This window comes from Lipophrys pholis, assembly GCF_963383615.2.
Source record: "Lipophrys pholis genome assembly, chromosome: 19".
In the NCBI taxonomy this organism is placed as follows: Eukaryota; Metazoa; Chordata; class Actinopteri; order Blenniiformes; family Blenniidae; genus Lipophrys; species Lipophrys pholis.
The window spans coordinates 8,904,654-8,921,064 of NC_137647.1; the positions used below are offsets into that span (position 1 = coordinate 8,904,654).

General features: G+C 38.9%; 2 protein-coding genes across 5 annotated transcripts in view; both read left to right on the forward strand.

Annotated features, from left to right (window-relative positions):
• Positions 1-16,411, forward strand: part of LOC308124457 (immunoglobulin mu heavy chain-like) — an 86,124-nt gene that overhangs the window by 10,183 nt on the left and 59,530 nt on the right. Inside the window, exons 1-2 of one of the 3 annotated variants that reach the window (XM_080487445.1) lie at positions 15,236-15,304; positions 15,430-15,728. The exons of 1 other annotated variant lie outside the window; for it this stretch is intronic. In XM_080487445.1, coding sequence (XP_080343571.1) covers positions 15,673-15,728 — 56 coding nt within the window. In that variant the 5' untranslated portion in view covers positions 15,236-15,304; positions 15,430-15,672. Of the gene's footprint in view, positions 1-15,235; positions 15,305-15,429; positions 15,729-16,411 lie in introns of those variants that run through there. One more of the 3 variants, XM_080487444.1, reaches the window with a different exon arrangement.
• LOC308124458 (sodium- and chloride-dependent GABA transporter 2-like) lies at positions 865-11,560 on the forward strand. 2 transcript variants are annotated; one of them, XM_080487449.1, is made up of 14 exons: positions 865-1,093; positions 2,092-2,226; positions 5,911-6,048; positions 6,794-6,902; positions 7,253-7,385; positions 7,624-7,758; positions 7,955-8,058; positions 8,209-8,333; positions 8,421-8,533; positions 8,702-8,839; positions 8,939-9,041; positions 9,222-9,322; positions 10,641-10,811; positions 10,909-11,560. In XM_080487449.1, exons 1-14 carry the CDS (start codon positions 964-966, stop codon positions 11,035-11,037), a joined length of 1,764 nt encoding a protein of 587 aa, XP_080343575.1. In that variant the 5' UTR covers positions 865-963; the 3' UTR covers positions 11,038-11,560. The 2 variants fall into 2 exon arrangements, with proteins under 2 accessions (XP_080343575.1, XP_080343576.1); XM_080487450.1 differs by having other exon boundaries at positions 6,794-6,878.

The window sequence follows — 16,411 nt, forward strand, 5'->3', positions numbered from 1 at the left end:
CTCACGGCATTAAAACTTGTTTACCTTTTGCATGTGTATTTGGGTGAAGGTATAAACAATTAATCTGTCGGTGTGAGAGGATGTCTGCGTCACAGTGGATAAGCTTTGGAATGGTCGTTGAAACATACATAAAGTAGGACAGAAATAAAAAACAGAATAAAAAAAGGGAAAAAGGGAAAAACAGAAAAACGCCGACGCACATGGAGGTATTGTTTCTTACTGATGTTGAAGGAATAAAAATTCTGAAATGCCACCAGGAACATATTTTTTTATGTCTCCGATAGAAAGTTATATTCTTGTTAAAGTTCAAATGTATTTTGTCTCTATCTTTTGGTTTGTTTAAAATTTGGTTACATTTTATCAACAGGGGAGATTGCTGTGGAATATTGTGACTTCACTGTGTTTTGACGACGATATCCCTCTGGGACACTGTGTGCTTTTGACACAGCCTTCACATTGAGAGGAATCCTAAACTCCTCTGGAGTCATTTGGCAACTGGTGCTCACATAAACCATGTTCACCGAGGTCATGGCAGAGATTTCGGCTGAAGTTCTGTTGGAGCAGAGTCCTTGCTCAATTGATTGGTGTTTTTTTTCCTTTGCAACCCTAAATAAAACTTCCTGTGCAGCGTTGAGACCCGATGTAGATCCCGGACGAGCCCCCAAACTAGTCGTTATGAGTAAAGTATTTATAATTTCCCCATTTGGTCCGGGGTGGCCCTGACATTGTGTGTTTTGAGCAAACTTCTCCTTTCAAATATAAAACAAACATGCCAATATATTATTTGAAAAGAAATACTCTCATTAATTTGAGCTTGATCATAAAGACAGTTAATAATTGCTGGTTCAAGTACTTGTCTCATTCATCCCACATGACATTCAGGTGGAAGATACTTGTAACGACCACACCCACTGGAATGTGAAGCTGTATTAGTCAGCAGCTGCCTGAAGTGTGAACACAAGAATGGAGACCGTCCAGGAAAAGAGGGAACATTGGACCAAAAAAAGGGAATATATCCTGGCATCGGCAGGAAACATAGTGGGCCTGGGCAACGTGTGGAGGTTCCCCTACCTGTGCTTTAAGAATGGAGGAGGTAAGCTGGGGCACACATGATTACTGCATTTCATCCTGTCTCACGATGACACACAAATCAAAATACGTTATGAATATATACATACGTACATTTTTTTAAAGCCTATTTTTCACGTGTACATACAATTAGAAACATGGCTCAAGTCAAATCTCTAAAACTATATCATGTATATAAATTCACTGGTACCACAAGCTCATATATTCTATTTAAAGTTGAGCTGGGGGTAGATAGGGACCAAATTTAAAACTGCCAAATAAACTACAAGTTAACACGTAGTAAATATTTGTATCTTCTTTTGATTTGTTTAGTTGAATTTAGTTCTTTTGTCAGGGACCATGTAAACATTTATTTGCAAAACCTTATATCTGAAATAATTGAGTCACTTCATGTCAAAGTTAACTATGACCTGATATTAAACTGATATATTAGAATCAATCCTGGGCTTTTACTGAGCGATAAAAATACCCAGCACTCCAATCTAGTTTATATTCTTGAGGTGGTCACATTTAGTTCTTGTGTTGTTGCAAATGAGAACTCACTAAACATGCCTGACAAGTACAATGGCCACATTTGAATCTAATCTTGTGATCTCACAGCATGCAAAGATGCTCTTCATTAGCCTGAAAAAACAAACAACCATTAAAAAAATGTCACCATTTCAGATGAATTTATTTAATTGTGAATTAATTTTCTGTCTTTCTAGAGTAGTGAAGCAAGGAGTTGAAGAACCTTACGTGGCCAAATTCCTTTAAATGTGTTAACTGTTAATTTATGCAATAATATAATTCTACAAATGGTCATTTCCTGCAGTTTATTTAAAAGGGTTTGTCAAAATTACCTATGGCCTAATTGATAGCATTTACAAGTTGTAACATTCTTTCTTTTTTTTTTTTTTTACAAATTTGTGAGCAATTTCAAAAGTGGAAATGAAAACATGTTATCAACAAAAATGAATAATGCATGAAAGACAATTTCCTCCTTTGTGTCTGTGTGCACAGGGGTTTTCTTGGTACCTTACTGTTTCTTTGCGTTGCTGTGTGGCGTGCCGCTCTACATCCTGGAGACTGTGATTGGTCAGTACACTCAGGAGGGTACCATCACCTGCTGGACCAAGATCTGCCCGATGGCACAAGGTGATCATCACATTTCTTCTTGACGCATCAGTTTCAGACGCATCCCAACTCTTCATTTTAAAATACTTCCAAGTCAGTGATACTTGAGCACACCACTGTCCCGAAATGATCAGCATCAGTAACACAGGGGAGCCATTGAGTCCAACTTCTGTTGTCCTACATTTGTAACAGGATCCACTGCACACCTCCACCCACAGTGTTGTTTGCGGGCTGTGGCAGCAATGACAATTATTCTTTTCTGACCTGATAAGCTCCTCGAGTGTTTCTAAAAGGTCAGAGCTCGTCTTGGTAAACTGTCTCTTTAGGCTCCTGTCCCTGTCTGTCCTTGGGAAATATCAGCATTCCATGTAGGCGATTAAGATTCCACCACAGTGTCAAAGGTTAGCTTTAGTAAAATCCTGCAGGTACTGATCAACCTCCGCCTTCTTAGAAATATGGCAGAATTAGCTGATCTTGTGCATTGAATCGACTATGTTGATCAGGGTCAGTTTATTATGAAACGTGCCAAGTGACGTAGACTGTCAGGGTTATGCAGGGTGGATCCAAACGCAGACTCAGCCAGTTCCGCAAAAAACAGGTTAATTAAAAACAAAGTCCAGGGAACACGAGGAGACACAAGGGCGACGAGGCGAGAGGAGCGACAAGGTGACAAGAGGTGAGACACGTTGACGAGACGATCCAACAAGAACAACAGCGGGAGAGGAACTTAAATACATAAGGAAGGGGTGAAGACAAGTGGAACATAGGTTAATTGGAAACACGAGGTGAGACACATAGAGGCAGACACAGAGACCTGACATAGACTTGATGAAAGGTTTTTCAGTCTGTAGGGGATGGGAAGGGCTCCGTTTTTAACATTGAAAACACTTGAGCTATATTTTGTCTAAAAGATTCTCTATAGATAAAATGATGGTCGGCTGCTTCCCCGAGGCAGCTCTTCCACTGTTGGAAGATGTTTGCTTTTCTCACAGTACCAACGGCCCCGGAAAAAACAAACTTAAATAAACTGAACTGCCTGCAGTAGTTTGCACTTGAAAGTTGATCTCTGCCGTTTTTTACTTATGCCTCTTCTTTTTTTAATTTGCGAACAAATATAAGATGAATAAACCGGACATTGTGAGGTAATAAATCACTTCAGTAACCAAAACTTAAAAATATGTAATTTGATTGTGTCAAACAGAGGTATATAGCTAGGGAAATTAATTATACACAGTGGCTTCAAAAAATATTTACATCACTTGAACTTTTCAGTTTTTTTCTTTGTAAAATAATAAATAAAAACAAACTAAAACCATGTATCATTTTCCTTCCACTTTGGGTAACGCCAAAGGAAAAATATTTTATTTATTAGACTATCTATGATTCCTTTAGCTTTCACAGACGCATTACACATACCTTTGAGCATTCCTGAACAATGTTGTTTATGTTGTTTTTGTCACATACAACCCATTGAAACAGGTTGGAGTAGGTCTTTTATTGCTCTGAGACAAAAAAAAAAGAAGTTAACAGGCTCTCAATGAAAGACAAGAGGGAGGTACAGAGAGAGGCAGAGGGAGAGGCGGGGGAAGAGAGAAATTTAAACTTTACTTTATTAGTACCCATGGATAAATTTGTTTTACAGGTTTTGTGACTGCTTGGCATGTCATAACAAATAAAGACACACAATAAACCAAACAAGCAGATAATAATGATAATTATATTCATTGGTCGAGTGAGGCAAGACAGACAAGAGCTCAATGTTCCGATAAATAAATAAGATAAGATCAAAAATAGATGAAGAAAAACCACAGTAAAAAACACAATAAAACCTCACAGAGGTAAATAGCAGTTACTAACATAAACCAGGATATGAGCATTCAATGAAGAGTCACGATAATAAATAGAGCTAAAAATGGATAAATACAATAAAGCAAAAAAGGCAAGTTTCCTGAGGCAGTGGAGGCGCTGATGGCCACCGACTTTTTCCTCAAAGTCTATTTTATCATCAATAATGGTCCTAAGGTATTTATATGATTGCACTACCTTCTGGCCTTTAATCAAAGTGACTGTGTGCCTGTCTTGTTGCTTTCTAAAGCCAATGACCATATCTTTTGTTTTTGATATATTCAGTTGAAGGTGGGACTCTTCACACCACTGTACAAACTCAGTCATGACTGGGCCGTGACTGGTTCCGCCCTCTCTGATCATGTTTAGTAGGGTCAGAGTAGTGTCCTACACTCCTCTGTTTGGCCTGGATGCAAACTGCATTGGATCCAGCTGGTGTTCAATTTCCCTCAGTATCACAATCCTCACAAGTTCATTATTACTGAGGTGAGGGCAACTGGCCTGGAGTCATTCAGAGTTTTAGGACGGCTGGATTTAGGGACCGGGATCACGATGGCATCCTTCCAGAGAGAAAGTACGTACTGTGTTTCCAAAGACTTGTTAAAAATGACTTGAAATACAGGACTGAGTTCATTCGCACATGATTTAATAAGGCGACCACTAATATTATCAGGACCCTGGCTTTTGTTTATGTTCACTATGCAAAAACCCTTTCTGACCTCGCAAAGATCAATGTCAAAGTGCTCAGCGTCCCTCAGTCTTTTTCAAGTTTGAAATGTCCCCACTAAAATCAGAGGAATTAAAACGGCTATAAAAACTATTAAGAGCATTTGCAATCTTTTTCTGAATTAAAATCATTTAACATGATCTGGCTGCTGCTCTGGGGATTATGACCAATATTATTTGTGGCCATTTTATTTTCCAGGAGGTTTTTGTCGCTCTGTTTTGCTTTCAGAACCTCAATCTTTAGGTCTTTGGTAGCTGCAGCCCCTTCTGTGAAAGCCTGTTTCTTTATATTTAGACACGATTTGACACTTATTGTGACCCATGGTTTGTTATTAGGGAACACTTTAATACATTTCCATGGTATGATCATGTCCTTACAGAAAGTCACATAAGAGCTTGCAACATCCACCAGAGCCTCCAGATCGTCTCCATAGGACTGGGTAAAAATGTCCTAGTCTGTACAAGTCCTGGGTCAGTGTCCTGTACTCGTCCTCCTGTACACTCCCGATAGCAGTGTATCACAGTGGGAGATTATAATAGGCACTGGGACAATCCAAGAGATTGCAGTGGGAACTTCTGAACATCCTTGAGAATGTAAGAAAAATTCCACACACAAGGGACACGTTTTAGAGTCAGGTAGTGGCGTTGCAGTGAGGGGTGTTGCTGTTTGTGATCATTACTTTGTTTCACTCATACAATAGATTTTTATGATCTTTAATTATCATTTAAGAATTATTTTTTCGTCATTGTCTTTGTTTCACTACATTGTTTTTATATGTTTTTTACCCTGCATGGATTTATATGTGGGACAACGGAAATTAAACTTGCGCTGAATCCGGCTTCTTTACAGCAACCTGGTGAAAAATAATGAGATTGTTTGTACATTAATATGCACTATCATGTCCAAATAAATACATAAAATATAAAAATAAAATAAAATAAAAACATAATAAATAAATAAATTAATTAATGCTTTGTTTTAATGTCGTTATTATATTTCATTGTGAAACACCCTTCCTTACCTAAATGGTGTCACATAAGTAAACTTGCCTTTTTTTTTATATCAAATTCTGTTTGCCAGGTCTTAACATGGAAAAGTAAGTTTGTTTTTTTTGGGGTGTGTTTAACTTCCAGGGGCCGGTTATTCTATCATTGTGATCCAGCTGTATTCCAGATTCTACATCGTGATCTTGGCCTGGGCTCTCCTGTACCTCATCTACTGTTTCAGAGATCCTCTGCCCTGGGCCACCTGCAACAATCCATGGAACACTGGTACAGAATTGTATATATACCCTGCTTTGAAACATGTTTACATCAGTTTCAGTAACTTACACAATTTCTGCTATAATGCTATCATTTTTAGAGTAACTATATAATCCTACCATGAGGTGTGATCGAAAACATACTCTATACAACACAGACTTCTAGTGACCTACAGTAATATGTGTTATTCAGCCCATACAAGTGAAATCTGAATCCCCAACAGACACACTCTATGATTTGAATGTTAGGTGCTGTGAGATGACCATAATGCAATTGGCAATTTGCAAATAACACTTAACTGAATTTGATTAAACTCCTGCAGTTGCAATGCAGAAAAGTCACATATACACTTGAATGCAAAATCTTAAATTAAATCTCTTTCGGTTGAACTGCTGAGATTTTTATTGGTCACTTAACAGCAATTTAATAAGAATAACATTATATTTCCACAAGAACAATTTGAGGTCCAGTGTAATTCTGAATTCTTCAATCCATCTGCCCGTCCGTACCATTTTAATCAACTCGGGATTGCAGAGTGCTGGTGTTGATCCCAGCTGACAATGGGCGAAGGCTTGGTAAACCTCCACCATTTCATCACAGGGAAACGCATACAGAGACATAGAACGCCTCACATTCGCCCCTACGAGCAATTTCATCGACACCATTTAAATGCCTGTTTAAAAACTGGACAAAATTTTCACTGGTTTGCGATCTTACAATTGAAATGCAGATTTTTCTCTCTGAATTTCAACAGACAAATGTGTGGAAATCACTTCAATAAACACTACAGGGCAAAGTGGCAACATGACGCTGGACTGGAAATCTGGAAATTTCACCAGGTCTTCAGTTTCTGAGTTTTGGGAGTGAGTCCGTGTTGCTCTACTGATCTGTTTATACATGGCAGGAGACCGCTGCAAGGGGTCTGTAATGGTTTCTCTGTTAAGGTACACATTTTATTATCGTAAGTTATCGCTTCATATTCTGACTTTTTGATGGCGCAATGCTGTTAAACATTCTAACAATATGTTGCTTCTAATGTGCGCAACTTGAGTACAAAATAAAACATCATCACTTATAACACTTATTTGATCGTTGAATATTTTAACCATTTAATTTCTAATTCTTCCTCAGCGACATGATAGATGAAGATCTGCAGGCAGACATTGTTCAAATTTGATAGTCATGCTCCTTATTGTCCGCTTGTTGAACACAGGAGGAAGCTGCTGTCCATGTCTGCGGGAATTGCGGATCTTGGTTCGGTTAAGTGGGAGCTGCTGCTGTGTCTGCTGGTCTGCTGGCTGGCCTGCTACTTCAGCATCTGGAAAGGAGTTCGCACCACCGGGAAGGTCTACCAACATTAATACAGAGATTAATTTACAACCTGAACCAGAATCTTTTTTACACATTTGATGTTTTATTTTCTGACAATGATCACTTTTGAAGCTGATTGTTGCTTTTTGTTCTTTATCTGATTTGTATTTATAAAACAAGGAAACATAAGGGAATAAGCAAGTACTTGTGGTGTATTCATGACATAATAACAGCGTTATCCTCTCATCTTGTTTGTGTTTATTGGGATTTCAGGTTGTTTATTTTACCGCTGTGTTCCCGTATGTCATGTTGGTCATCTTGCTGGTCAGGGGACTGACGCTGCCAGGAGCCTGGCAGGGTGTGGTCTATTACCTGTATCCAGACACTTCTCATCTGATGAAGCTTCAGGTGGGCGAAAGCCTGCAGCATTTCATATGTCCTGCTTATTTATTTGGAGACCGTTTTCAAATGCAGAGAGTATAATTGTTTGTTTTTGACAATCAAACACGATTGTTACAGACGAGCAAACATTGAACATTACCCACCAGTCGCAGTCCCACATATGACGAGATCATTTGTGTTTCCCTTCACCTTTTTTCGCCAGGTGTGGATGGATGCTTGTTCTCAGGTCCTTTTCTCCTATGGTGTTTCGTCTGGAAGCATAATCACACTGGGCAGCTACAACAAAGAGAAAAACAACTGTTACAAGTAAGCTATGTGATTGCCACTCTTCTGGTGATTTTTTTTGGCGTATTTTCGAGTCCCTGGTGTAACCTCTTAAATTGGTTTTTGACGACTTAGATAGAACCTTGAACTCTAATGTCCTGTGTCACTCTGATTTGTTCCTTTCACATGCAGGGACAGTTTGTGGTTGTGTGCACTCAACACTTGCACCAGCCTTGTTGCTGGCTTTGCAGTTTTTTCAACTTTGGGCTTCATGGCCCATAGTCAGGGAATTCCCATCGACGCAGTGGTCGATTCAGGTATCTTAAAACTTGAAGGCTTGGTTTTATTTTGAAAATGTCCATCACATCATAGGTTTGTTGAAAACCACTTTAATGTCCTGGCAGGTCCTGGTTTGGCATTCATTGCGTTTCCTCAGGCTGTAGCCATGATGCCTCTTCCTCAGCTATGGGCCTCCTGCTTCTTCATCATGCTCATTCTGTTGGGGCTGGACACAGTGGTAAGACCGCACAGTGTTTACTGCTCCCAAGTATTCACTGTCTCTGATAAAACCGAGGTCATACTGCATGATAGCAAAGAAAACTCAATTGATACTGTTGGAGTCCCCAAAATCCGTCTATTGCATAAAGAAATGACTAAGACACATTCTCCTTAATGTGTGTCTCAGTTCACAGGTTTGGAGACTATAATATCAACAGTGGTCGACATGTTCCCGAGGCAGATGCGCAGACCCTGGCGCAGAGAGATCTTTCTCCTGTTCTTCTGTTTGGTCTGCTTCACCATACAGCTCTCCATCGTCACTGAAGTACTAACCCTGAAGCTCATGCCCACTGATTATTTTGTAACGGAAGACTAATTTAAAGAGTGTTTACTGTAAGCATGTTTGTTGCCCTGTGATGTCCAGGGGGGAATCTATCTCTTTGAGCTGGTTGACTACTATGGTGCCAGTGGAGCGAGCATATTGTTTGTTGGCCTGCTGCAGTGTCTTGCTGCAGGGTGGGTCTTTGGTAAGCAGTACCACTGTAAAGTTGTGTGTGTGTTTTCACATGCAGAGGTTTTTTTCTAATTTGCCCTTGCAGTGCAATTTTGTGTATTGCTCAGTTAAAATGTACTTTATTGAAACTGTCCAATCTCAGATATTTTACAATCTGATTTTTGTCAGTATTAATATCAAAACTGTACTACAGGTGCTGAGCGGATGGGTGATGAGGTTGAGAAGATGATCGGACAGAAGCCACATCGTTTCTTCATCCTGTGCTGGCGATACTTCACCCCTCTGCTCTCTGTTGTGAGTTAACAGCCATTAACCATTAAGACCTGCTTTGGTTTCAGACAAAGCAGGATATAGGAGAATAACAGTGAGTAAATGAATAGGAGACTTTGTAATGCATATCTGTGACTGGACCACTCTCACTGATTTTTAGCTTTAAAAGTTTCAAAAAGCTTTTTCCTAATTGAATTAAACAGCAATTTCATATTAAAAAGTTTTCCCACACAGTTTTAACTATGTCACATGAAAAGTGTGTGCAATATAATTTGTTACGTCTTTGTTCATCTTTTCAAACACTATGCCATAATAATAGGGATCAACTATGAAGCAATTTATTACACTGCAAACTAAATAAATGGGTCACATGCATTTATCATATTTTCATTGACCTGCACATAAAACATTTCATAACAATTAATTAGTAACTGAGATGTGAGGTAATGTGAGGAAGATGATTCAACTCAATTCAATTAAATTAAATTAAATTTAGTTTAATTCAATTCAACTTATATAGCACCGAATACAATGCAGTTATCACGACGCACTTTTACAGAGAGAAAACAAACTTGAGCGAACATGGGCCACGGTGGAAAAGAGAAAGTCCCTTTTAACAGGAAGAAAACTGCAGAATTAGACTTGGAGTGGGTGGCTTTCTGCTATTCTCTTTGGAGGTAAGGCATAGAAAGAGAGAAAATGGTAGGGCAGGCACTGAGAGCAACAAGCAACATTGGATGGTCATAAATCATTGTGATGGGGGCTCAGACCAAGAACTTTCAGTTCCACTGTCACAGCTACAGAGAGAGAGAACAGACTACAGGTGAAGGACTGAATCTTGACAGACTTGCAGTAGTGAAAATATAGAATAGAAATGCTTTATTGATTCTAGGGAAATTCTTGAAACATCTCTGTGTCGAAAGTGAGAACAGAAAGGAGCTCAGTTCAATAAAAGTCTCCCAGCACTCGAAACCTATCGCAGCTTAACGGTACAAGGTGGCCCGCAGCAGCCAAAACGGTGAGCTTTATTAAACTGAAAAGTTTCAAACCTAATCTTAAAAGCAGAGACGGCCTCTCTCGCTGAAACTGGGAGCTGGTTCCTCCTGAGAGGAGCCTGATAGGTGAAAGCTCTCCCTCCCATTTGACTTTTAGAAAACCTGGGCTGGAGGATGATACACTACAACAAACAAAATTGCCGTCTGTACTTTCCAGTCGGAGCGCACGAGGTTCAGAGTGAGGCTGATTTCTCTCTACACGCATACAAAAGAAAATAGAACAGAAAATATGACTCATTTGTTTTCAACACTCATTCAGTTTTTTTTCCTCTTTTATTTCCTTCAAGGTTTGTTTTACCCTCTTCTTTCTGGACTACAAGCCGCTCACGTCCAGGAGGGGGGAAGCGTTCCCAGGCTGGGCGTACGGTTTGGGCTGGGCCATAGCTCTGTCCTCTGTGGTTGCGGCACCTATCTGGGTTGTTGGTCAAATCTGTCTCACCAAGGGTTCCCTCAAAGAGGTAGCAGCAAAAATACATTAACACTTCGAAATATTTTGGATTCATCTGACTGCCGTTCTCTTCTCATTTTTTTCTTTTTTGTTTTTGTCTTCAACAGCGTTGGTTGGCTCTGTTGCACCCTGCTCATGACCCTGATGCCCTGGAAGCAAGGCAAAAAGAAATGAACAAACATGGATCTCCTGCCATTTGTCAGAAAGTCAAATTACTGGAGAAGCCTGTATGCTAGATACGATAGTTCACTATAGATACTATAGCAGCTGCAGTAAAGTGTCTATCCATTAAAGTAATGCATTGATGGATGGACAGAAGGAACCAACAAGCCATTTAGTGTGCGTGCTGTTGTGTTTAAAGTAAGGCTAGTTTGCTCAGTAATTGTAGATTTGGTGCTTTCCACAAATCACGGCTGTTGGTTTCACAGAGGTATAAAACAAAACAAAACAATACAATTTGTTTACTATATATTACTTACGTTAATGTTATGTATTGATTCTTTGTGGGGAAAATGTGATTTATCATTGATAAATGTAAAGTTTAGCTAAACAGAAGTGTCTGTAAATATAAGGGAGTATTATCGGTACGCTGGTGATGGAACAAGCATTGCAGTTTTTATTTTGACCACAGGGTAGCTTTTATCTACAAGGAAGTTACATTTATACACTAAATTGATAAAGCTCGTGACCATCTTGGGTTTTTTTTTCTCCCAAATTTTGCATAATAAAGAAATTTGATTTGTCTTGAAGTGTTTGATTTACTCTGACTATGTGCATTCTTTCCAAAATGCTTCAAATTCCAGTAACAGAAAACTTCTGACGGTCAAAAATCACAGCTTAGAGGGGCTTGAATACCGCGTGAGTATAAACTGCCAAGATGGCATCCAACCAGTAACTTGAAGGTCAGAATGCACAACTTGATAATCACATAGGAAGCTTGTCCAAAACCATCAGATTTTATTTTTCTTTTGTAGAAGAAAACAAGTGGCAAAGCCAGCCTGCGTGAGTCTGTGACTATGAGCTGTCTGGTCTCTTGTTGAGTGCAGTTATTGAAATGGTTGGATCAGACGGCCTGTGGGTAAACAACCGGACTGAATCTAATATTTGAATCATTATCTCCACAATCTCCATTCAGTGCGGGAATAAGATGACTTAAACGTTAAAATAACAGCAAACAAACAAACAAAATCCAAGTGTACATAAGGGCCCATTTTGGATTTTCAGATTTCTTCAGGGATTTCATGAGAAGTTTTTAAGTTTTTACTGCCTCCTTACTGAAGGTCGGTGGTTTTTAATCTCCACTGAGCTGGAGGAGCTCGCAAATTGTCTTGACTATAATATAATAATTTACTGTTTGGAGACCAAACAAACTGATAATATGAACTTAATTTATAAGTTACATGAACAAATCATTAGGGAATCAAAATGCACCTTTTGTTTTATTTGATTCTTAAATAGTAAGGGCATTGATTTCTTTAAATAGATTAAGTTGAACTATTTCCCTGCCCAAGTTTTAATTATGCAAGGTAGAAACAACCACAAATAACAACAATGCCAAGATTTACCTGGGACTTACGCTCACAGAGGTTTGCATTGTATTACTGTGCTAAGCACTCCAGTGTTTTGGGTTATTGGGAAGAAATGTCCAGAAAATGGCTTTAGAGTAGCAGCTCATAACTGAGTCAAAATTGATTTAATCACTATGTTTCCCTCCATCATGCTCATGGTGAAGGTACAATTCTAAATCTGTTGCTTTAGTGCATACCATTTGCACAGATAATAAGGAAATCATTTTAATTTAATAGATTTTAATATGATTTACATGTCTTGTTAAAATCCCTATGGAAATTGTGCTTCTTTTTTTTTTTTTTTTAATTCCTTTGTCGCCTCATAAGGAGTTAAAGGGTGCAGCCGTGTGGCGGAAGAGCGCACAACAGTTCAGCTGCAGCTTCCGTCATGTTCTCTGTGGCGGCGTTACTGCTGCTGGCAGCTGCATCCTGTGAGGAGTTTTCAGTTACTCATAAACAGATCAGAAACACTGAATAATCACATGAACGATGAAACTGATGGTGGCTTCTTATTTCAACAGGTGTCGACGGTGTCAGTTTCATTCAGCCTGATTCAATGTCAGTCCAGCCTGGACAGTCTTTGACTAACTAACTAACTAACTAACTAACTAACTAACTAACTAACTAACTAACTAACTAACTAACTAACTAACTAACTAACTAACTAACTAACTAGATAGATAGATAGATAGATAAATTATAAATTATAAATTATAAATAAATAAATAAATAAATAAATAAATAAATAAATAAATAAATAAATAAATAAATAAATAAATAAAACTTTATTGCCTGCAACACGTTTGGCAAACATTTTATATTTGCATTGAACCACTGCACATCGTGTGTGTGTGTGTGTGTGTGTGTGTGTGTGTGTGTGTGTGTGTGTGTGTGTGTGTGTGTGTGTGTGTGTGTGTGTGTGTGTGTGTGTGTGTGTGTGTGTGTGTGTGTGTGTGTGTGTGTGTGTGTATGTTGAGGAGGAGTCAATGCAAAACATGAGTTGTCCCTCTTACTTATCTGCACAGAATCAGAGCAGTGATACATACTTTTACATGATGGACTTGGTGAGAGGACTGCTGCTTCTGGCACTCTGCTGGGCAGGTGACAAGTCAACATTTTTGCCAGATTATGTTGATTTTAGTTCTTTTGCAAGGACTGTAATATTCACACCAGTCTTCCTCATTTGTCTGAACAGGTACTGGCGCCCAGACTCTGACTGAATCTGGATCCGTTTTTAAAAACCCTGGAGAATCACACACACTGACCTGTACAGGGTCTGGATTCACATTTAGTGAATATGCAATGCACTGGGTCAGACAGGCGCCTGGAAAAGGACTGGAATGGGTCGCTTTCATCAGTCAGCCTTCTGGCCAAAACAAATACTACTCTCAGTCAGTTCAAGGGCGGTTTACGATCTCCAGAGACAATGGCAAACAGCAGGTGTATTTAGAGATGAACAGTCTATGCACTGAAGATTCAGCTGTTTATTATTGTGCTAGACACATAGTGAGCAAAGCCCTTTTAGAAGCTGTTCAAGAACCTGCTGTACTGATTTTTCCAAATATAGGCCAAGAAGGAGTCTTACATCAATTTTAAATCACCATCAGGAATGAACTCTGTTCAAGTGCATAAATATTTTAGATCAGAAAACTTTTCTATTTGAATATGCATGAGTGAGTGAGTAGTTTCAGAGAAGCTCGAATATTATGTTTTACTTTTCTGTTTTTCATAAACTTAGATTTTCCTCCTAAATTGAGAAAACATATAAATGAAAATATGATGCAATGTTTTCAAAATTCAATACGCCTTCCAGCATGGAATTTATCTTCTACTAGAAATGAAAGACATGACCACCATGAACAATTTACAACCAGTCAGGATATTTAGCAACGGGTTAGTGAGTGGAGTGTGTTTAATTAGCTCAAGATGAGTTTTGCAAGCAGCCTGTATTCCATCTGAATTCCTGTGAGCAGAAAACGCTCGCCACCTCACCACTAAGGGTCATCAGTACGTTTTACTTCAAACTGGGGAAAAGAGGAGAAAATGTCAGATGAGTGACTACCACCACCAAAAGCTGCTCATAAATACTTTCCTTTCCTCTCAAGTTCCTTTGTGTTTGTTTCAGTTCCTGAGTAGACATTTGTCAGTCAAACCTCCAAGTATCTGTATTTTTGTCCCCAAACATCTGCTATAACACATTTGCATTAATGGTTATCTATGCAAACATGTAGATTGAACAAACACACGTCAGCATTAATTGAAATGTTTATAGGAAATAAGTGTGTAAGTGCTCTTGGCACGAAGAGGAAATAATGCTTCAGTTCAAAATGTGATTGGATTGTCACAGGTTCAGCACGAATCTGACTATGAAATTACTTTAATGTGTGTTACCAGTACATCCGATCGCTTGATGAATTACTGTTCATTGTTCTGACTTCTACTCACTAAACATGAACATTACAGATTATACTTTTTATTTGCCAGATGGATGTCATCACTGCCCCTCAAATTCTAAATCCAACTATTATTTGTTACTAATATTTCCATTATGAGTATGAAGAATAATAATCACAACAAAAGGTATTTCAAAAATATTTTATCAATGTGAGTTGAATGTAGCTGTGTACACCATGCACAAATCAGAAAGCTGTTCCTGTGAATGCTATGTGTGTAATAATAGCACCAATAAGGAGTAATAAACAATACATAATCTCCTAATACAGTAAATGCATTAAAACAGACAGAGTAGGCAAATGTTGTTTTCTACTGGCTCCATTGAATAACACCAGTTTGATCAACTCTATGCAAAAAACGGCGGCGTTCTGCATAATTCAGCTATAAAAACATGAAGCTCTCGCGACAGTTTGCTGCACATCGGCTTCACCCTCCACCATGTTTTCTGTTGCCGTCCTGTTGCTTTGTGCAGCTGGTTCCTGTGAGTCCTCTCCTTCTTTCACAAAGTTCATGTGTCTTTACTGTGTGATCGGGCAATTTGTCAGGATCATTTATTTAATTCTTTTAAAAGTTTTTTTTTTATCATTTTCATTCATATTTTTACAGATGTGAAATGTGAACAGCTGACACAACCGGCCTCTGTGATTGTGCAGCCTGGCCAACGTCTGACCATCACCTGTCAGGTCTCCTATTCTCTGGGCAGCTACTACACAGCTTGGATTAGACAGCCTGCAGGGAAAGGGCTGGAGTGGATCGGGAGCAAATATACTGGTGGCTCATACTACAAAGACTCACTGAGGAACAAGTTCAGCATTGACATAGATCCTTCCAGCAAAAGGGTGACCCTCAATGGACAGAATATGCAGCCCGAGGACACTGCTGTGTATTACTGTGCGAGAGACACAGTGATGCAAACCTTCAACAGGGTGAAGCAAAAAACCCATTGAGCCTGACTTACTGTATAACATGACATTACCAGAAGAGGCGCTACAACACCACAACCAGAGAACCAAGAGAATGCTGACAGGGGGATTATTTACTGTATGAATCATCTTGCCTGTGATAAACATGTTTGCATATGAACTCAGAAATGCAAGAAAACTACACGAACACATTTCACAGAATATAAGACATCACAACTCAGCAGATCTTCATCAGTCTTAGTACTCTTGCATCAGTAAAGTCTATTTTCTGACAGGCCATTACTCAAAGTATTTTTAACAAGTCGATCACCCATCAAAAAAATCACTTCACCATTAAGAGCTGATTATTTTTCTGCCCCTTACAGAATAAGATCAATGACTTCTTCTGTTGCTTTAACAATCTGCTGGACAGGGAAGGCTCTATTGAATTGTACTGATCCATAAAGACATTTGAACACAAAAGCAAGCTGAACATTGGTGAAATCACAGCTCCACTGTCACCCTCATATCGTCCTTCCACCACTCTACAACTATTTAGTTTACTGTGAAAGTTTATCATGTAATTGATTTTTATGTATATATAAACTGACATTTGTTTCACCAGCTGTGTAAAATCTACATGTTTCAAACTCCAGATAAAACACATTTCTTTCTTACAGACATCC